This window comes from Podarcis vaucheri (genome assembly GCF_965113315.1).
Source record: "Podarcis vaucheri genome assembly, chromosome: 14".
In the NCBI taxonomy this organism is placed as follows: Eukaryota; Metazoa; Chordata; class Lepidosauria; order Squamata; family Lacertidae; genus Podarcis; species Podarcis vaucheri.
Window position 1 is genome coordinate 1,411,180 of NC_138752.1, and position 20,930 is coordinate 1,432,109.

At 48.3% G+C, this 20,930-nt stretch overlaps 1 protein-coding gene across 3 annotated transcripts; it reads right to left on the reverse strand.

Moving 5' to 3' along the window:
* On the reverse strand, positions 1-11,451 carry SH2D7 (SH2 domain containing 7). 3 transcript variants are annotated; one of them, XM_082198075.1, is made up of 6 exons: positions 11,251-11,451; positions 10,782-10,871; positions 5,606-5,771; positions 3,832-4,056; positions 1,244-2,206; positions 1-753 (listed from the first exon to the last, which is right to left on the reverse strand). In XM_082198075.1, the coding sequence occupies exons 1-6, from the start codon at positions 11,391-11,393 to the stop codon at positions 694-696; spliced, it is 1,647 nt and encodes a 548-aa protein (XP_082054201.1). In that variant the 5' UTR covers positions 11,394-11,451; the 3' UTR covers positions 1-693. The 3 variants fall into 3 exon arrangements, with proteins under 3 accessions (XP_082054201.1, XP_082054200.1, XP_082054202.1); XM_082198074.1 differs by having other exon boundaries at positions 1,244-2,209; XM_082198076.1 differs by having other exon boundaries at positions 2-442; positions 1,244-2,209.
* Between the last annotated feature and the right edge of the window lie 9,479 nt (positions 11,452-20,930).

Genomic DNA, 20,930 nt, shown 5'->3' on the forward strand with positions numbered 1-20,930 from the left:
GCACATATGCAGGCCGGATCTAGAAAGCAATTGGGCCTGATCCGGCCCACGAACCATAGTTTGCCAACCCACGGCCAAGGTGAAGAGCTACTTCAAATAAATAGGTAAATATGGTTTTTGCTGCTAAGGATATCTCTAAACATCAGACCTGATACTTATATGTCAGCAGAACCGTCTGACGGAGCAGATAGGACATTCTAGAAAAGCATGCATGCCTTGTGATGGGAAAAGGGACTTCTGTAAAAATGCAACCATTGCAGCCCAGAGTAGGAAACAATGAGGTTTCGTAACACAGCGAAAGAAGACTGTTAGGAAGCCAAGCTGCTGCTGGTTCTCATTTAGTGATCTTTAGTACAGGTTGAGGCTCAGAGCGACAGTTCAAGCACAGTGCTCAGAATTTAGTCTTCTTTTCTGCAAACAGGAATCTTCTGGGCTTATCACTCTGGTAGGGAAATGAATTACATGAAGGTTTATTTCAAAAGGAAGGCAGAGAGAGATTTTTAGGTAGTCTACCGAGCAGTTCTGCACGAGGGTAATTGAAAAGGCAAGCTTTGCACCCTGGAAAGTTCATCTTCAGCTTGGATTTTAATCTGAGCTGGGGCTCTTTCCCCACTTCCCACCTGCCACACCTCCTTCAGAACACCCCCTCCTCTTCACTGCTGTTCCATCAGGGGCATCATGGGAGGGACGGAATCATAGAATCATGGAATTGTGGAGTTGGGAGGGACCCCAAGGATCATGTAGTCGAAGTCCCTGCATTGCAAAAATATGCAGCTGACTCATAAGGAGATCAAACCAGCAATTATGGTGTTATCAGCACCACAAACTATCCAACTGAGCTAACGCAAAACTCTTTCCCCACTCCCTTTTGCCTTGCATGCTGCTATGCTGTGACCCAGACACCAGGAGCACTGGGAAGTATGAATTTCTCAGCGTTTCTGACCTTGCTAACTGCATTTCCCAGCCAGGTGCCTAATTTGTAGCTGAAGCAGTGTGCTGGGCACCAGAAAGGCATGGGGCGGGAATGGAGAGCAGGAAAAACTTCTATCCCAACACTCTGCTGCCACCACTGGAGCAGCAAAAACAGATAAGGGAAGTGGGCCCTTTTGGGATCTGGGGGAAGGATTGGGCCCTCTTCCATCCCGGGTGACACCAAAGGGGTGCAAGTGCAACAGGATCTGATTTGGATTGGTGCTGGGTTTGGATGAGCGGAGCTATTTTATGCCAGCTGAGTAGAGTTTACCTTTTGGCTTGCCTTGCATTCTGCTTCTTTTCCAGGACTGAAGTGAATTTGTTCATAGGTGTTCTCTGCAGTGAAGACATTCCTTTTTGAGGAAAAGGCTTTGGAGAACAGATCAGGGCTCTTTTTGCATGGATTCACAGTATAGACCTGTGCCTTAGAGGATCTCCCAGTCTTCACAGAGATTTGATCATAAGTCTCTTTGGGCTGTATTAGTGAAGACTGGAGAAGCTTTTCTGAATTGGGGTCATGGGTGATGCCCTTTGACCAAGTAAAAGGAATCTGTTCATAAGTATTGCTTGCCTCATCAAGATCATCACCATGGAGGGGTGCTGTGGATTTAGGGTGTTTCATCTTAATAATCTGCCCATGCATGTTTCCCCTTGGCAAACCTGGCAAACTCTGGGGGTGGTTTGGTTCCTGAGGCTCTTTCTCAAACACAAGAGAACTGGCATAGGCTGCAAATGGAGGCTGCGAACCCGAGAGTTCTGAGGAGGTCACAGGCTTATTAGGTAATTTAGGAGACAGCTTGGGAGGAGCTGAAGCAGGAGGGTTTAGCATTGCTTTCTTGGGTGTAGCAACAGAGGATGGACCACTGGTGGGGGCAGGGAATGCCAAACAGCTCTTGTCTTGGTCTCGGCTAATTATAGAGTAAGTAGTTTCTGGATGGGAGTTTTCTGTGACTTTTTTGCCATATAGACTATCAGATTGCTTAGTCAATGCAAACACGGTACTTGTTTTTTTCTTGTAGGGAGAGGCACTAACTTGGCCAGGTTCTTCAGGCTTTGGCAAACTGTCCACCAACACTTTGCACATGTCTTTTGGCACCTCCAGGCTCCTGTTGTTTAACGGGTGTTTCTTCACTGCTGAATAAGCAATGCTTCCTTCGGTTCCAAAGTCTTCCTCAAAGGTTTCTGCTATTAGCAAGCAGCTCTTGTCTGGCACCAGTGGGGCTGCTTCGGGGTCCTGCTGAGATAGAAAGGGGCAGGAAAGCAAGAAGAAATGGCTGAGATTAATGTCCAGTTCTTAAACAAGGATTTCAAGATCATAGAATCATAGAATCATAGAGTTGGAAGAGACCACAAGGGCCATCGAGTCCAACCCCCTGCCAAGCAGGAAACACCATCAGAGCACTCCTGACATATGGTTATCAAGCCTCTGCTTAAAGACCTCCAAAATAGGAGACTCCACCACACTCCTTGGCAGCAAATTCCACTGTCGAACAGCTCTTACTGTCAGGAAGTTCTTCCTAATGTTTAGGTGGAATCTTCTTTCTTGTAGTTTGGATCCATTGCTCCGTGTCCGCTTCTCTGGAGCAGCAGAAAACAACCTTTCTCCCTCCTCTATGTGACATCCTTTTATATATTTGAACATGGCTATCATATCACTCCTTAACCTCTTCTTCTCCAGGCTAAACATGCCCAGCTCCCTTAGCCGTTCCTCATAAGGCATCGTTTCCAGGCCTTTGACCATTTTGGTTGCCCTCCTCTGGACACGTTCCAGTTTGTCAGTGTCCTTCTTGAACTGTGGTGCCCAGAACTGGACACAGTACTCCAGGTGAGGTCTGACCAGAGCAGAATACAGTGGCACTATTACTTCCCTTGATCTAGATGCTATACTCCTATTGATGCAGCCCAGAATTGCATTGGCTTTTTTAGCTGCCGCGTCACACTGTTGGCTCATGTCAAGTTTGTGGTCAACCAAGACTCCTAGATCCTTTTCACATGTACTGCTCTCAAGCCAGGTGTCACCCATCTTGTATTTGTGCCTCTCATATTTTTTTTTTGCCCAAGTGCAATACTTTACATTTCTCCCTGTTAAAATTCATCTTGTTTGTTTTTGCCCAGTTCTCTAATCTGTCAAGGTCGTTTTGAAGATGAGAGAGGACAGTGATCTTTTCAAAGAACATCAAAAAGAGCTCTAGTGAGTCAGGCCATTGGCTTATCCATTCCAGCATCCTGTTCCCACAGTGGCCAACTGGATGCCTATGGGAAGCCCTGAGGCAGGACCTGAGCACAGCTCTCCTCCGCTTCTGATTTCCAGCAACCAGCATATGGAGGCATATCACCCCCCCCCCAGTAGAGGTACAACACAGCCATCCTGCCTCGTAGTCAGTAGGGGTGGAGAAAGAAGTTTGATTCAGTTCACATTTCAAGGTGAACCTACATAAAGAATTTCACTGGCTGCTGGCTATGTTCCTGGTTTTGGTGTGTGAAGCCCTATAGAGCTTGGGATCAGGATACCTGAAAGATGGTCTCACCCCTTCTATACCTAGTTGATCACTAGGCTCTTCAGGTGAGGGTGACCAGCAGATGCCATCTTACCAGAAGGTCCATTCTGCGCAACATAGGAACCAGGCCTTTTGTGTGGTCGCACCTCCTCTTTGGAATTTCCTCCCCTTGAATATTAGGCACTGTCTCTCTTACCTTTTCGGCACCTACTGAAGACCTTTCTCTTCCAACTTTTAAGTAGAGCGAGGGTTTGCCTCTTTTAGTAATTGGTCTGTTTAAAGCCATTTAAACCACTGAAAACCACTGCCAGCATCTTTCTAACAGTAGCCACTCAGAGCTTTTTCCTCAAGAAAAATCTACCTCTGGGCTCAGCTTCCGGTTCTCCCTTGACAAAGACTCCTGCTGCTCCTGAAGCTTTTTCCTGGGTGTCACTGGCTGGGGGCTGCTGTCTTCTTTTGCTGGCCTGGGGACTGGTGAGCTGCCAGACACTTCTCTGGTCAGCTCCGAAGTGGTGCTTGCAGAGCTTTGCTGGAAAGCTCTTGGCTGATGCACAGAGATTTCATCATAGATGCTTCTTTCCTCTTGCTATCAGGGTATGGAAAAGAAATAGAAAGGGGGATAACAGTAGTTAGATTTGCAAGAGGATTTGGAGGAAAAATGGAATGCTGAATTAGATGGGCCTTTGCTCCAAGGAATATGTCACTTTCAGTTTTTCTCAACTTTTCATTTTCCCAGCCTTAAATGTTAAGACATAGAGTTTTCAGGCAGCTGTAGAAGTTAAATGAATCCTTTCCTGGAGCATCCCTGCAGTTGAAAGAATACAAAGCCCAGTGTCCCTTGACCCCCATAACCTCCTTGTCCACTCCACACCCCTCAAACTGCAGCCCCCCCGGCCTGCCTGCACCCTGCCAGCTACAGCCTTCCCAACCACCCCAAACCCCCAGGGCCTGCTCCTTCTCAGGGTCTCCTTATTGTTTTTATTCAGCATGGCTGCTGGATGGGTGGCTGCCAGGCCAGAGAGTCAAAGCTTCCCACTGATGTGGCACTGGCAGTGTCAGCAGTGGTGCCCCCCTTGTGCCACTCCCCCTTTCTCTTCCCCCGGGCCTGGTGCAAGACTTTCCCCCTCTTTCCCTCCACCCACCTTCTCCAACTTGGGCAGAGGAGGTGGCGGTGGCAGCGGAGGAGGAGGAGGAGAAGGCCTCACTAGGCAACTCTCTCTACCTCTGCTTCCCCAAACACCAAGCCATTTGCGGTTAGCGTATCTCTATGAAGATGGGAATTTGGGACTCTGTATGAGAAAGTGAGATGCCGTGATGGTTTAAGGGTTTTTGTGACAGTCCCAGCATTTTGGGGGCAGTTGGAGACTATGCCCTAGACTTGTGTTTTCTAGTCCAACCTTCAGGATCAAACTCCAATAACAAAGTTATAAAAAGGTAAAGGTACCCCTGCCCGTACGGGCCAGTTGTGACCGACTCTAGGGTTACGCGCTCATCTCGCTCAAGAGGCTGGGAGCCGGCGCTGTCCGAAGACACTTCCGGGTCATGTGGCCAGCGTGACTAAGCTGCATCTGGCGAGCCAGCACCAGCGCCGCACACGGAAACGCCGTTTACCTTCCCTATTTATCTACTTGCACTTAGGGGTGCTTTCGAACTGCTAAGTAGGCAGGAGCTAGGACCGAACGACGGGAGCTCACCCCACCGCGGGGATTCGAACCGCCAACCTTTCGATCAGCAGGTCCTAGGCTCTGTGGTTTAACCCACAGCGCCACCCGCGTCCCCAACAAAGTTATAATAAAACATAAAAACAACACAGAAGATCAAGCATGAAAATGCACCCCCAACCCCCCAATAAAACCCAACAAAATCCTGCAAATTATATCAGAAAGTTAAAATAGGCTATAAAACGTGTTGAAACATCTGGGCACATAAAGAGGTGCTTATCCAATTTTAGGGTACCATCATGTCCAGATGAACTGGATTGCTGATCACATTGCTGTACTTGACTAAAAGCAACAGGATGACTCTATCTGTGGTTGCTTTTGGCAAAATGTAATGCTCAGATCAGCAATTCAGTTCACATGATGACTATAGGAAGGATTATATTTTTGAAACAAAGTCTCTAATGCTTGACTCACATTTGGACAGGCCATAGTCAGATTTTCTCCGAAAGGCTCTATCTTGGAAGTCTGGTAGTAGCTTATGAGCTCCGCAAGGCTTGGATGGGTCTGGGTGTCCCCTGATATGACATAACATCCATTCCGTTGACAACTGATGACAAAATGGCGGCATCGATCTTTTCCCCTGCAGTCAAAAGAAGTGCCCCTTTTAGGACTAGGCAGAGAGGAATTTCCACTGGTCTAGGAGTGTGGGCAAAGGGAGCAGAAGATCTGGGCGCATTGTTAGTGCAGCTACTAAGCTACTAAGTCCGCTTCAGAGAACATGATTCATGTCCTTGACTGTGACGGGGGCAACTCAGCTCCATGCACAGCCTGAAAACAGGGCTTGACCAGGGATGCTTCCAATGTCCTCCTCATTTAAATTTCAACCTGAATTAGCAAAGCACTCAGCCCATACAATCACTCAACACATTAAAAATATATATATATTATTTTAATAATAATAATTTTATTATTTATATCCTGTGCATCTGACTGGGTTGCCCCAATACCATAGAAATGTTTGAGAGATTCAGAACTGAACAATAGCTTTCCTGTTTGACTTTGTATGGTCCACAACTCAATACAGCATACATCTAAAGCATTATTATACTACTTTTAACAGCCACGGAGAAGCTTGGGAACTGTAGTTTATAGTTTATCAAGGGTGCTGATCTCACAGAGCTGCAGTTTCCAGCACCCATAACAAACTACAGCTCCCAGGATGCTCCATGCCTGTAAAAGTTCTTTAAGCGTATGATTTGGAGGTAACCCCAGTTGATCCTTCGTTGTTCTGGGTTTCCTAACTTTGTCTGGATTACTGTGCACCCAGGTTGGCAGCCATTGCCATGTCTTGCGGCAGTGAGTTCTAGAGTTTAACTATTTTCTCTGTTCAGAAGTGCTTATTTCCGTCTGTCCCAAATCTCTCACCATTTAGCTTTGGTGGACAATCCCTGGTTCTAGTATTAATGAGAAAGAGTGAAAAACGTCTCTCCCGTCAGTTTCTCCACAACAGACATACTTTTATAAACTACTATCGTGCCCCCGACCTGTGTCACCTTTTCTTCCTAAACTAAAAAGCCACAAATGATTGTGACCTTTCCTCATACAGGAGTTGCTCTAGACCAGTGTTTCCCAACCTTTTTTGGGCAAAGGCACACTTGTTTGATGAAAAAAATCTCGAGGCACACCACCATTACAGCCCCGTGACGTCAGCGCGCAGCGTCACACCGGGAGGGACGCACGAAAGTGTAAGTTTCAATTTTTTCCCCTCCCCCTTGCCGGGGAACCTCCAAGCTTTGGGGGTGGGGGGGGAAGGAGGCAGCAAAACGAGGGACTGAGGGACTCCTCCAACGACAAGGGTTGGGGAAGAAGAGAAAGGGCTATTCCGCTCCAGTCCTTTCTGAAGGAGCTGAGGGTGGGGGTCCTCCGGCGCCTTCGGCGAAACGGCGCCGGCCCAGAGCGCTTCTAGGAGGCTGCCTTTGTGCGCGACGTAAAGCCCTCTTTCCCTCCCTCCAGCCCCGTGTCACCTGTGGAAAAGGGGGCTGGATCCAGTGACGCAACTCGGAAAACTGTTAGGGAAGCCAGAGCAGGAAAGTGAGTGGGGGGCGTCGCCGCCGCTTTAACCCACGTTTCCTTTTTGAAAGAGAAACTTAAGACTAGATGACCCTTGGGACCCCTGCCAACTCTACAGTTCTATGGCCCTTTGTGGAGGGGGGGCAGCACCTGGAAAGACGGGCTAGGGGATAATTGGGGCGGCCGCCTTAGGCACACCAGAAGCGAAGCACGTCCTGAGCTACAAAAACAAACCCAATTCCTGCCTCGTTTTTTGCAGTTTCTGCAAAGCGAGGGAGTCTCCCCCGCCTCCATTCCTCGGTGCCTCCTCCTCCCCCTGCTCCCCACTACGGGTCTCCCCTGCACTTGGTCAGGCCGCCTCGCCCGCCTTCCTTTCCCAGAGCAGTGGCTCAGAGCGCCTCCTTGCACCGCAGGTACACTCCGTGGGGAGGGGAGGGAGCGGAAGCCCAGACCAGCCCCCAACCCGCTTAGTTCGACCCCTCAAACCTTCCCAAAATAAGAACTCTGCGTTCTACAACGTAGAGGAAGCTCATGCAACGCGGAGGCAGACCCCGGCTGGCGTGTGTTAGAGCAGTGTTTCCCAACCTTTTTTGGACTCGCCCGCCTCCCTCCAGGCAACATCTCGCGGCACACCAGGCAACATCTCGCGGCACACTAGTGTGCCGCGGAACACCGGTTGGGAAACACTGCTCTAGACCCCCATCATATTGGTTGCTCTGCTTTGCATTGTCCACTTCTCTCCAATAGCCTTTTTTAGTAACTGCCACCAGAACTGCTGGCATTTGCGGGTAAAGCCCAACCACACTAGCAGCAACCAAGAATCCTCTCCAGGATACAAACCTGGGCAGTGTGCAGGGATGTCCTGGGCTTCCCAGAGAACAAGACCCCCTGTCTCTCGGCCTCACTGATGTGGTCCAAAGGAAAGCAGAGCAAGACGTTGGGCACCAGCTTGGCTGCAGGAGTTGCTGGAAGGAGGCAGACAAGGCGCCATCCAACCATCTTAGGGACTCCACTCCGAATTTGTGTAGGGTTTACTCCTTAGCCTTTTCTTCTTCTGAAGATATTCCACAAGGCAGCAGAGCTTTAGGATCAGAGTTTTCCTTCTCCTAGATGGGCTCCCTAGGCAGACAAGCCCCATCTGCCCCTCACATCCCTTTATAGCACGGGCAGAAACTGCCTTCTTAACCGTTGGGCACACCCTTGGACTCATCCACTCCATCTGCCAAAGCCTGTCTTCGCATGTAGGGGAAGACACAACTCTCTGAGGGTTTGAGTCCCATCAGCTGCCCACACCTGGTTGAACTGGCCGGTCAAAGCCATTCCTGGGATTGTGGCCACTGCTGCATGCTGACAGCTTCTAGGAGCCACAGGTGAGAGCTGAGTGCAGGGTGAGGACCAAAGGTGGACAAAGCACCTCAGAAGGAACAGGACATGTTCCCAACCAAAGGTACTGTCCCTCCGCTAACACATGACACACCCACCAGAACTGTACACATTTACAAATCAGGCCAGTTGCTGCTTCTGAACAATTGTCAAGGCAGCTCCATATGTGCAGCACTGCAGTAGTCCAGAAGTCCTGCCTGGAAGTCAGTGGGGCGCAAAAAACAGAAAGGTACAGAACAGGGATCTCCATGCTCATAGGCTTCATTTGGCCTGTTAAAAACTCCAAAGCACCCTAGAAAATGTTCCTAAGAGCCACTAGCTCCCATAAGATAAATTTCATTCTTTTGTTTCTCTTATTTGTTTACAACATAGCAAGTATAATAACAGATGCCAAATAAAGTAAAAGTCGAAAGGATATCTAGCGGTAAACATATAGGAACAAATTTCCATACCAAAATCAAACATAATAAATTAACATCACAAAGGTTCTGCTTAGCACATGAGGGTTTACCTTATTATACATTAGTACATTAGAAAAAGACTGCATTTTTCATGGAGGACGTTATCTTGTTGGCTGTGCTCTCTGCTTCTCATCATATATTTAATTCTTTTAAGCAGAGCAGTACCAGAAGCCTGAATACTGACCTTCTGTATAAGAAGGAGTACCTCTTCATGGAAAGTCACCACAGAAGGATTGAATTCAGACATAGCATTTGAGAGAAGAGATGGACAGAGCCCATCATAAGGCTTTGGGTGTGCAATAAATGCTTTTCATTTGACAACAAATGAGCCACAGTGACAGAAGCCACCATGCAGAGACTCATCAAGGGCCTTTGACACATTAACACGTCTGAATTTGCATGAGTACTTCTTTCACCATTTGTGGTATGACTACCAAACTATCTGAATGCTCTCGCTCAGGAATCAGTTTTCTCTGAACAATCAGCTGCCTAAGGACTGGAGTTGCTCTTATGTCACAGAAAGTGATGCTTTGAAGGGGAGCCAGGCTCCACCATAGGACTGAGGAATCCTCCCGTGGTCGCTGGGCTGCAACTCCTAGCATTCTTGGCCATTGGTCCCGCTGGCTACGGCTGTGGGGAGCTGGAGTCCAACATCCCTGCTCTGTAACAAAATGGACAGCACCAAAGCTTCAAGGGTCTCACAGTTGTGGGGCAGAGGTGTCCATGCCATGTCCTGGCCATGCTGAGGACATCACAAATGGCACCCTGAGAGGAGAAGGCACTTTCCCACAAATCAACTCAGAAGCCTGTAAAAATCCATGGAGAATAAGGCTATCAAGGGCTGCTAGCCACACCAGTCAGTATACAATTTTTCAGAAGGTGGCTGAAAGAAGACAGAAATAGTTCCTGTTGAAACTCTACTGGGATGGAGTTCCACAGGGCAAGTTGCCAGAGGGAAGCTGCCATATCCCATATACTTACCAAACAATCGCTTAAGGATGGTAGACCAGGATCCATCCCCACCCCACTTATAAACCTTGGGCCAAAATAATCATTTCAGTGTCAACAGAGCCAAACAATATCACCAATGGATCTCACCACCTGTAGATGAAACCAGCAGAATTTGATCCAAAATCAACTCACAGTAAATCCACTGAAGTTAATGGACATGCCTAACTTAGTTCCTCTCATTTCAGCAGGTCTATTCTGAGTAGAACTTGATTCAATTCAGTCTTAGGAGGGACAACTGAGAGTACTGCATCACAGTATTGCATTTCCTCCTGATTGCAGTCAGTGGCCTCATATTACATGCATCTCTGGAATTTGTTCCCGGTTGCCCCATCATCCCTTCTCTTTCCAGTGCTTGGGTGACACACGCTGCTCCCTAAGTAGTCTACCTAAGACCATCTACACACAAAAGAGAAAGCTTTCAGGAGGCTTGAAGGGGCCCAGGGCTTTCAGAAGAACACCAAATTTATATAGAGACAGCAGCCCTTGGGTTGGCCATCCACCCAAACCACCCCATGGGGACTGAGTGGCCACATAAAGCGGACTGCCTATTGGAGGAGAATGGCAGAGAGCGAGAGCAGTGATTCTACATGACATTCTGCTGGAAGTCCAAAACAAACAAACAAACAAACAAACAAACAAACAAACAAACAAAAACCCAGTATAAGACAATTTGAAAATGGTGACATTTTCCAGCCCAAAGAGACAATCTAAACTCAAAAGCTTACCTGTAGGAGAGGATGTATCCAAACGATCTCTCATTTAATCGGATGAGAAAACTGCCAAAGCTTTTTTCTTTCAGCTGCTCTTCAGTTTGCCTGTACAAAGAGACAGCTTCGTTTATAATGTCACAGCCTGATTTGGTACAGAAGTAGAGGTTAGACATAAAAGATTCTATCAGTTTTTGTTTTGTCTCCATTTCTCATTTTTCCAATTGTAAATTCAGTTCTTAACATTTCCACATCAGTTTGTATTTTTTAAAAGTCCTCAAGAAAAGTGGATCTAATAAATCCTATCCCGATGATCTATTCATTAACCCACAGCAACCCAGCATGGACTCTCCTGTTAAGCACATTTTCTTTTCTTAATAAAAAGAGAAAGGTACAAAACCAGCAGCCTCCCATCAATCCCAAACCATCTAGTTCAAAAGACAGTGGCAATTAACTAAAACATTCATTTCAGTGCTTTTCTCCTTACTTCCTTGTAATGAATCCATGGAACCATTCTGGCAAGCTGCCGTCCTGTAACATAAGAGGAACTTGCGTCTGCAGAAACCACCTCAGCACCAGGTCCTTGAGCATCTCAGAGGGCTGGTTCTCAATTTCCAGGCTGGCTTCCATCCCTCAAGCAAATTGCTGGTGCCTACTATTTATCCAGAGATGGAAATAGCTGAAAGGGGGAGGGGAGGAACGGAAGAGTTGCGTGGTCTGTATTATAGCCTCCTAGAGATCTCATTTCCTTACAGCTTTCTCTTCCAAAGAGTAAAAATATAAACAGAGGATCATGTTTCCTCAATAGCAGGGATAGCATGCAACTTTCCTTTGGGGCAACTCATGTGACTTTCAAATTGTCTGACAGAGCCTGAACCTCTAGCTATTGCATTTTGTTGCATTTTTATCCCACCTTTTTCTCCAAGGAGCTCTAGGTGACACATACAGCTCCCCTACTCCTTATTTAATTTCCACAACAGCGCTGTGAGGTAGGCCTGAGGTCACCCAGTGAGTTTCACCGCTGAGTGGGGAAGCAAACTCTGGTCTCCCAGGTCACAGTCCAACACTCTAACCATTGCACTTCACTGTTAGCAGAGGTCCACTAACAAGGCCCACATGTGACCCCTAGCAGCTGTTATTCAGAAGCAGATCAGTTGCAACAGGGGAGGCAGAACCCAGCCATCATGGCTGTGGCCATTAGGAATGCGGGAAGAAATTGGATTCCGTTCTCAGTTAAAGGCGGACCTACATAAAGAATGGAAAGAACTGTACCGGCTGCCGAGCTAAGGTCAGGGTATGGCTTTGGTGTGTATCACTTGGAACTGGAAGCAGCGCCTCATCCCTTATATCCAATTGATATCCAATTGATCAATGAGCACTGCAAGGGAGCATCTTGACCACAAACTTGACATGAGCCAACAGTGTGACGCGGCAGCTAAAAAAGCCAATGCAATTCTGGGCTGCATCAATAGGAGTATAGCATCTAGATCAAGGGAAGTAATAGTGCCACTGTATTCTGCTCTGGTCAGACCACACCTGGAGTACTGTGTCCAGTTCTGGGCACCACAGTTCAAGAAGGACACTGACAAACTGGAACGTGTCCAGAGGAGGGCAACCAAAATGGTCAAAGGCCTGGAAACGATGCCTTATGAGGAACGGCTAAGGGAGCTGGGCATGTTTAGCCTGGAGAAGAGGAGGTTAAGGGGTGATATGATAGCCATGTTCAAATATATAAAAGGATGTCACATGGAGGAGGGAGAAAGGTTGTTTTCTGCTGCTCCGGAGAAGCGGACACGGAGCAATGGATCCAAACTACAAGAAAGAAGATTCCACCTAAACATTAGGAAGAACTTCCTGACAGTGAGAGCTGTTCGACAGTGGAATTTGCTGCCAAGGAGTGTGGTGGAGTCTCCTACTTTGGAGGTCTTTAAGCAGAGGCTTGACAACCATATGTCAGGAGTGCTCTGATGGTGTTTCCTGCTTGGCAGGGGGTTGGACTCGATGGCCCTTGTGGTCTCTTCCAACTCTATGATTCTATGATTCTATGATCTCCTGCAAATGCCGTCTGCTCAGGAGGCCCATCTATGCAATGTTGAAATTGGGCCTTTTGTGTGGTGGCTCCTCCCCCTGGGAATCCCCTCCCTGTGAATATTAGGCAGGTGCCATCTCTGTTGCCTTTAAGCATCCACCGAAGATCTTCCTCTTCCAGCAAGCCTTTTAAGTTGGGATCTTTCCTAGTCCAGATCCATACTGGAATTGTTTATAAGATGTTACTCATCATTGCCAGCCCAGGGCTCCATTGGGAAGAAGGCTGAGATGGAAATTTAATAAGCAAACAAAGAACAAACAAGCACTATTAGGGTGGATAACATTTTTCAGGCCAAGGGCCACATTGTGTCATGGTCAACCCTCCAGGGGCCACATGCCAACATTCTGTTTTTTTAAAAAGTACACTAGATGGGGTTCTGCAGGGTTATCACAAAAACCTTTTGACATCATAGAGTCAAAGCAGGAAGAACCAAAATTTTGTTTTTTAAAATATAATTTTGAGGGTTTCTGAGAGTCGCAAAGTGATTTCTCAGAGTCGCAAAGTGATTTCATGCTCTTTATTCAGCTCATAGTGGTGAGGAGGAATGAATGAAAGTCCCCTCAAAGTATCTGCTTTATATACATTATTTACACAATGGGCTGCACATGATTGGCTAATTCCGGAATTCTACTGTAAGCCAATCAGGTTGTGGATTCACTTCTATCTGGAGAATGATTGGGTGGTTCCTGCCAACCAATCATACTGCTGCATTGTTCTAGGACCAATCAGACTGCTGCATTCTGAATCCTATTGTTCTAGGACCAATCAGACTGCTGCATTTTGGATCCTATTGTTCTAGGACCAATCAGACTGCTGCAGTTTGGATCCTATTCAACTCAGTACATAACACCTTCTCTGGTGAACTACAAAAACATTGTGTGTTTGTGTATGAGCAGTGACGGAGCTTCATGCTCTGGCACCGGGGGGGGGGGGCAGAGAGCAGGCAGGGGCAGGGCTGGCACACATCTTGAGGGCATGGTGTGCCGCCTGCAGGGGCGTGATGCGCATCCTGGGGGCGTGACGCACTGCCTGCGGGGGCATGGCGCCCAGCGCGGGAGGGGGTCAGCTGCGATGGCACCCCACGGGATCGTGCTGCCGGGGGTGGTGCGCTCCCCCCGCAATCCTCTTCCTCTGCCAGTGTGCATGAGTGCACATGCGTGGCTCACAGCCTGTTGTTTTGCCAGCCCTGATATAGTAACACTTGGAGAGGTGTTCAGACAGTGCCAAGTAGAGGCCACTAAGAGGAACACCATACTTCCAGGGGCCATTTTTTTGTACCTCACCCCAGAAATGCACCTCCTGGGTCTAGAAAACTGGCAAAACATGCCTGTGTGAGAAAGCATTTCAACTCATTTTCAGCAGACACAGGAGGAAAAAACTTAGTTTGCTCACTTCCCCTCGTTCTGCACAGCTGTTAAAAGTGTGCACAAAATAGCACGCCTCCTTCTCCAGAACTCTTCTCAGGCTGGATGGCAAAGACGGGGGTTTTCCGTGGGGTGCGTGGAATTGGCAGGACCCTAAGCAGAGTGTTCGTATTTGGCCAGGCTCAAGATGGGTATGTTGGAGGCTGCAGCAGATGCTCCAACGAGGCTCCGTTTGGTTACCCCAAGGGCTGCTGGGGTGATGGAGCAGACAGTGATTGATTTTCCCACCTCTGGAAATATAAAGCCCAACCACTGCTCAGTTCTGTCTCCATTGGAGCCAAAACACCCAGATAGTTTGAAAAGGTATATTAGCTTTTTTGTTCTCCTGATCATCTCACCCCCTTCAAAATGGAAGCAGGCAATGTATCTGCATTTGAATAAAGTCCGTTACACTTTTGCATGGTGTTCCTTCATTTGCAAATCTGCTAAAAATAGGGAAAACATGAACTCTTTCCTTATTGGCTCCTTTTCTTATTAGATGAGGCAGTGTGGGCCCAGCACTGCAGACTGACCCTGTCTTTGCACGGCACCCAGAGGCAAGGGTCCCAAACTGCTTCAGTGGGAGAGATGGGAAGCAGGGCTCATGCCATCAACTCTGCTGAAGGCCAGCTCCGACAGGCAGCTTCTACCTCCGAACGGTTTCCATTTCAGCCAGTTCTTATAAGAACTACTTACCATAAATTTCGCTCTATAACACGCAGATTTTTTTCTCCTAAAAAGTAAGGGGAAATGTCTGTGCGTGTTATTGAGCGAATGTGTGGTCCCTGGAGCTGACTCGCCGGAGCGCAGGGGCAAAAATCAGGCAAAAATAAGATCGGGCGGGCGGAGGGAAGGTGAAAGCTGCTGCTTTCCTGCATTCTGCCTCAGGGTCTTACTGCCCACCCGCTTCTGTTGCTGCGTTTGCTCAAACTCAACAAAGAGCAGGGAATCACCTGCCCTCCTGGCTGGAAGAAAGGATCGAGTCCTTCCTTCTAATTCTTTCCTAGTCACACTGCCCAGCCCACCACCTCCTCCTCTCCGTGCTCTAGCACTCGCAGGCAGCCGAAAAACATGCAGGTGGGAGAGAGAGAGAGAGAGAGAGAGGGAGAGAGGGAGGGCTGGCTTGGGTGGGTGGGGAACTTTTGCTTTCCTTTCCTCCCCCCCACCCCGTTAAACCCCTCTCCTGCATTGTTAGCCAGCTGCTTCTCCGCACACCCCTCTTGTGCTCCTTGTCCCGTCTGTGTTTTTCCTTCCCTCCCCATTTAAAACGTGGTGACAAAGCACGGATCCACATGGATCCTCAGGATTTTTGCATTGGGTCACCCCAAATTCACCATCAGATCACATAGCATGTCCATAGCTACAGCCTGCACCAAAAAAATCACGCACCCACTGTTGCCTAGGGTCGCAGTGGTGCAAAAACGTGGTTACAAAGCATGGATCCACATGGATCCTCAGGATTTTTGCATTGGGCTACTCCAAACTCATTGTCAGATCACATGTCTGTGTCCACAGCATGAACCACAAAAATCATACATCCACTGTTTCATTTAGAATATTTTTTTTCTTGTTTTCCTCCTCTAAAAACTACGTGTGTGTTATGGTCTGGTGCGTGTTATAGAGCAAAAAATACGGTATTTGACTTTGGGGATTGGTTTTCTTCTTCCCTCCCGGCTCCTTTTTCCTTTTGTGTTGTGCCTTCTAGATTGTAAGCCTGTTGGCTGGGACTGCCTTATTTTAACTGATTGCTTGTAACATCCTCTGGAAGCTTAGTTGGGTGAAGAGAGTGATAGAAATAATCTAAATAAGCAAATAAATGCCACAGTGCCATGAAGCCTTTCAAGTGAAAGGTGTACTGGGTCAAAAGGAGACCATGATAGGGATCACCTGCAACTTTTCTTTCCTTCTCCTTGAAACATGGGGCTACTAATCTGATTAGGTGAGCGATGATGAGGAAATGGGGGCTTTGACCTTCAGCACATTTCCCCTCAATCTACTTCCCCTCCCTTCCCCCATTAGCTATAATTTCTGCAAAGGGCCAAAGCAGGTGCAACATCTGGATTGAGACTGCCTCATCCCCTGCATACCCAACCGATCTCTGCACTCTGCTGGAGAAGGCATCTTGCAGATCCTGTAGCAGGGGTAGGCAAGCTAAGGCCCATGGGCCACAAGCGGCCCGCAGGGGTCGTTTAACCGGCCCATCAGCCGCCCCCAAACCGAGCTGCCCCCTCGGCGAGTCCCCGCGTGCTGTGCTAAACTGGCACCGCGTGGTGCGGGGACTCAGTTCTGCAGCGCTGGAAATTGCATCTGCACATGCGCAGACACTGGAAATCGTGGGCGCGTATGCTCACACGCGCATGCAATTGTGCCCACAGACGGATCTCCACTGGAATGAACCAGCCCAGGTGAGGTAAACCTTGCCGACCCCTGTCCTACAGTATCAGGAAGTCTGCTCTACACAATGCTGCAACTGAATGTGGTGGCCCCCACCCTTTGCAGTTCCCTCCCACCACATGCCAGACAGACACCTTCTCTATTGTCCTCCTAGAGTGCGCCAAAAACCTTCCTCTTTCAGTGAGGGTTTTATCTCAGTTGCTACCTGTACAGGATTGGAATTGATCTTATACATAGGTGCTGTTGTAACACACCCACACACATCTGTTTTATACAGTGCTTTTTTCTTTAAAAATGTTTAGGGGTAATATCATTTTCCTACTCATATTGAAATACTGCCCCTCCATGAGGTCAAAATTAGATCACAAAATGTTTAGGGGTATGTGTACCCCTGTGTCCCCCCAGAAAAAAGCACTGGTTTTATATATGCAAATTTTTCAACTGTTTTTATATATGCCATCGTTCTATATATGTTTTAGTGTTTTGGAAATTGCTTTGGGATGCCTCATGGGAAGTGATTCATTAATGGGATAAATAAATAGTGATCAGGGCCATAACACAATTGTCACATTCAACTTGGTTTTGACAGCCTTTTCCTTGTGCAACTGAACCTCCAGGAAAGGCACAGACAGGTGCAACTTCTTTCTTGACTGCTTCCTGAAATGCACAAGATTTAGAAAGAAGTTAAGTAGTCGAACCTAATATTTCAGAAAAAGGTACAAGCAGATGGCTAAAAACAACCCCTGAATGGATGCGGATTTTGTCATTTCAACGAATGTGTAATGCTCATTGTACAGCCCATAAGCTGTCATTAAAATATTGTGAAACCCAGCTTTTGGTTGTCATGTGGTTTTAAAAGAAGAAGAAGCAGCACCTGTCCCTCATGAATTCAGAGCTATGCTTGGAAACAGGATGTAGAAGCAAACAAGCATGAAGATTGGCAGCCAGGAAGCCAATCACAAGTCCAGATCTTCTGTGCTGCCAGCTCTGCATTTTGATATATTTAGACCTGCTGCTGTTGGTTGAATTATGACATTACAAGGTTAGGCATCATAGTGGAACATCATGCAAATAATTCCTTTGGCCCTGCGTAAGTTGCTAAAGGAAAAATGCAAATTGGTCTCTGCTAGAAGGAATATAGCCAGCTGGAAAATATGCAAATATGCAACACCAGTACTGTTTTCAATTCGTTGTCTGACTATTGGATACTCTAGCCACCAGTATATCCAAATTTCAGACAAAGCACTGTTGTTGTTGTTGTTGTTTAGTCGTTTAGTCGTGTCCGACTCTTCGTGACCCCCTGGACCAGAGCACGCCAGGCACTCCTGTCTTCCACTGCCTCCCGCAGTTTGGTCAGACTCATGGTTGTAGCTTCGAGAATTAAAGGTTTACATATTTTCAAACCAGCTTAGAGTCTATAGAGTCCATGATTCCTGGGTATTGCACCTGGAGGTGAACAGGTTCAGGGATGGGGAATGTCTGGCCCTCCAGACGCTCTTGGGCTCCACCTTCCACCACGTCCTGCAAGTATGGACAATGGTCAGGGATGGTGGGAGTTGTTGTCCATCATTTCATTTCACCATCATCACCTTTGCTATGACAAATCTCGATTCATGCCGTTGGATCTGGAGTTCTCTTCCTGCCACCATAAGGACTCTTTCCAAAGGCAAAATGGGTAGGAATTCTGCTTCTGGGCCAACAGAGAGATCCTGGGTAGGACCTTACAGTTCTAAGAAACCAAAAGGGATGAAGGCCGTGAGATCTCTTTGTAGGAGATGCCCTGAGATGTTGCTGAGGAAAGGAAGAATCAGCACAAAAAACATAATACTCAAATGGGGGGGGGGGGAGGCAAATGGTCTTCTCAAGTGCTTGCTTTCTTTAAAGAAAAAAAGGTGCCAGTACTCACCATGAAGTTGTTACAGTAAGTGCCACACTTTTAACCGGGGGGGGGGGGGAGGTGCCGGTACTGAGAACCCTTGAGTACTCCTAGAAAAACAGTACTGGTCTTCTCCCCTTCATTTTTCTTCACACAGGAAAGGAAAGAGAGCTGAAGACGTGTGCATGCACATGAAAGCTCATACCAAGAACAAACGTAGTTGGTCTCTAAGGTGCTACTGGACAATTTTTTTTGGTTTTTTTTGTTTTTGATATATATTTCTACTGACCAACACGGCCACCTACCTGAATCCAGAAGTTCCTCCTTATCCAGAGGTAGAGAGGCAGCCTTGGCAGCAGAGGCAGCAACTCTATGGGGCGGAGGACAGCTCAGCCCCCGCCCCACATGCCATCCCCAATCTTGAGGGTCCCACCGGGCCTCCCTGGGCCTTGTAACCTCACACACATGCAAGACGGTTGTGTGGAACTTGGCCCCTCTGCTTGGAGGGCCACGTTCCCCTTGGGCCTAAGATCCCCCATTGCTGGTCACTGCTTGGAAAGTTCAACCGCCTCCAAAAAGGAACGAATTCTGTTCACAATTCACAACTTGCCCATGTGTCCTTGATGTGCCCACCCAGCTGCTGCCTTCAGAATTTCGCAAGCTGCCTGCTAAAGTATAAAATATACTTCAGAAAACATCTAAACACCCCCCCCCACTGTGTCATGTTAACTGAAATATACTCAGAGTTGCAAAGTGATTTCATGCTCTTTATTCAGCTCATAGTGGTGAGGAGGAATGAATGAAAGTCCCCTCACAGTATCTGCTTTATATACATTATTTACACAATGGGCTGCACATGATTGGCTAATTCCGGAATTCTACTGTAAGCCAATCAGGTTGTGGATTCACTTCTATCTGGAGCAGGATTGGGTGGTTCCTGCCAACCAATCATACTGCTGCATTGTTCTAGGACCAATCAGACTGCTGCATTCTGAATCCTATTGTTCTAGGACTAATCAGACTGCTGCAATTTGGATCCTATTGTTCTAGGACCAATCAGACTGCTTCAGTTTGGATCCTATTCAACTCAGTACATAACACCCCTCCCCTCTAAGTTCCAGTCCTGCCCGGGAGGTCGCATTCAGAGTCCTCAATGTACGCCGGCGGCCTACGTGTGCATTGAGGCCTGGGGTGTTCCCTGGTCCAGGGTTCAGGTTCTGGCTCGTGTTCCAAGGATGCTGGCTGTGATGGGCCTGTTTGGTTTGGCGCAACTGGCTCACTCAGTCGTGGTTCTGGTTCCGGTGTCCTTTCGGCCTCACGGGTCCTCTCTGTATTTACTGATTCTGCCTCTCCTGCTGGCCCCTCCTGGTCTATGGGCCTCACTGCCCCTCTGTTCCCTTGGGACTCCTCTGACCTGTCCTCCTCCTGGTTTTCTCCCGGGAGTCGTCACCGTATCTGGTCGCAGTGGCGACGCCAGCATTGCCCTCCATCCGTTAGCACCTCGTACGACACTGGGCCAGTGACCCTGGTGACTGTGGCGGGTACCCATGCTGGGCCTGCCCCAAAATTCTTTGCGTACACTGGGTCCTGGGCCTCGAAGGTCCAGGGGTTCCTGCCTTCCCCCACCACTCTCTCATCCTGAGCTCTATCGGGGTGAAGGCGGTCCAATCTGATTGCAAGGCGCCGACCCATTAGTAGTTCAGCGGGGCTCCGGCCAGTCGTTGAGCTGGGGGTGCTGTGCTGTGCTAGAAGGAATGTGGCAAGGCGGTACACCCAGTCCCCTTGCGTCATGCGGCGAAGGGTGTCCTTGGTGGTCCGCACCATGCGTTCTGCTTGGCCATTGGTGGCAGGGTGGAATGGCTCCGAGCGGATGTGGCGGATGGCGTTCTGCGCTGTGAAGCTTTGGAATTCTCCTGACGTAAATGCAGTCCCGTTGTCTGAGACGAGAGTGTCAGGGAGCCCATGGGTTGCAAACAGCCTGCGTAGTACCCGGATGGCTGCGGACGTGGAAGTGGACGGTACCAGTGCGACTTCCAGCCATTTGGTGTAGGAGTCCACCACTATGAAGAATGTTTTCCCCTGAAAGGGGCCAGCGAAATCCACATGCAGGCGTGACCATGGTGCTCGGGCGGACTCCCAGGACTGGACTTGGGCCCTTGGGGGATCTGGGCGGGATTCTTGGCAGGCCTGGCAGTGTTTGACCCAGGCCTCTATCTCTCCATCGATCCCTGGCACCACACATAACTTCTGGCAAGGGCCTTCATTCTTACTACCCCAGGGTGTGTCTCGTGTAGGGCTGTGAGGACCCTTTTGCCGAGGGGCTGGGGAACGACTCTGCTTCCCCATAACAGGCACCCCTTGTGGGCCGACAGTTCATGTTTGCGGGTTGTGTAGCTGGCGAATTC

Bases quoted from the DNA above. Each gene is read 5' to 3' on its own strand.
- SH2D7 (XM_082198074.1), bottom strand. From the start codon at position 11,393: ATGGAAGCCAGCCTGGAAATTGAGAACCAGCCCTCTGAGATGCTCAAG. The intron at 10,872-11,250 runs GTAAGGAGAAAA...CTCTTTGTACAG, and splicing joins CATGGATTCATTACAAGGAA to GCAAACTGAAGAGCAGCTGA. The intron at 2,210-3,831 runs GTAGATTTTTCT...TTTCTATCTCAG, and splicing joins ACCGGAAGCTGAGCCCAGAG to CAGGACCCCGAAGCAGCCCC.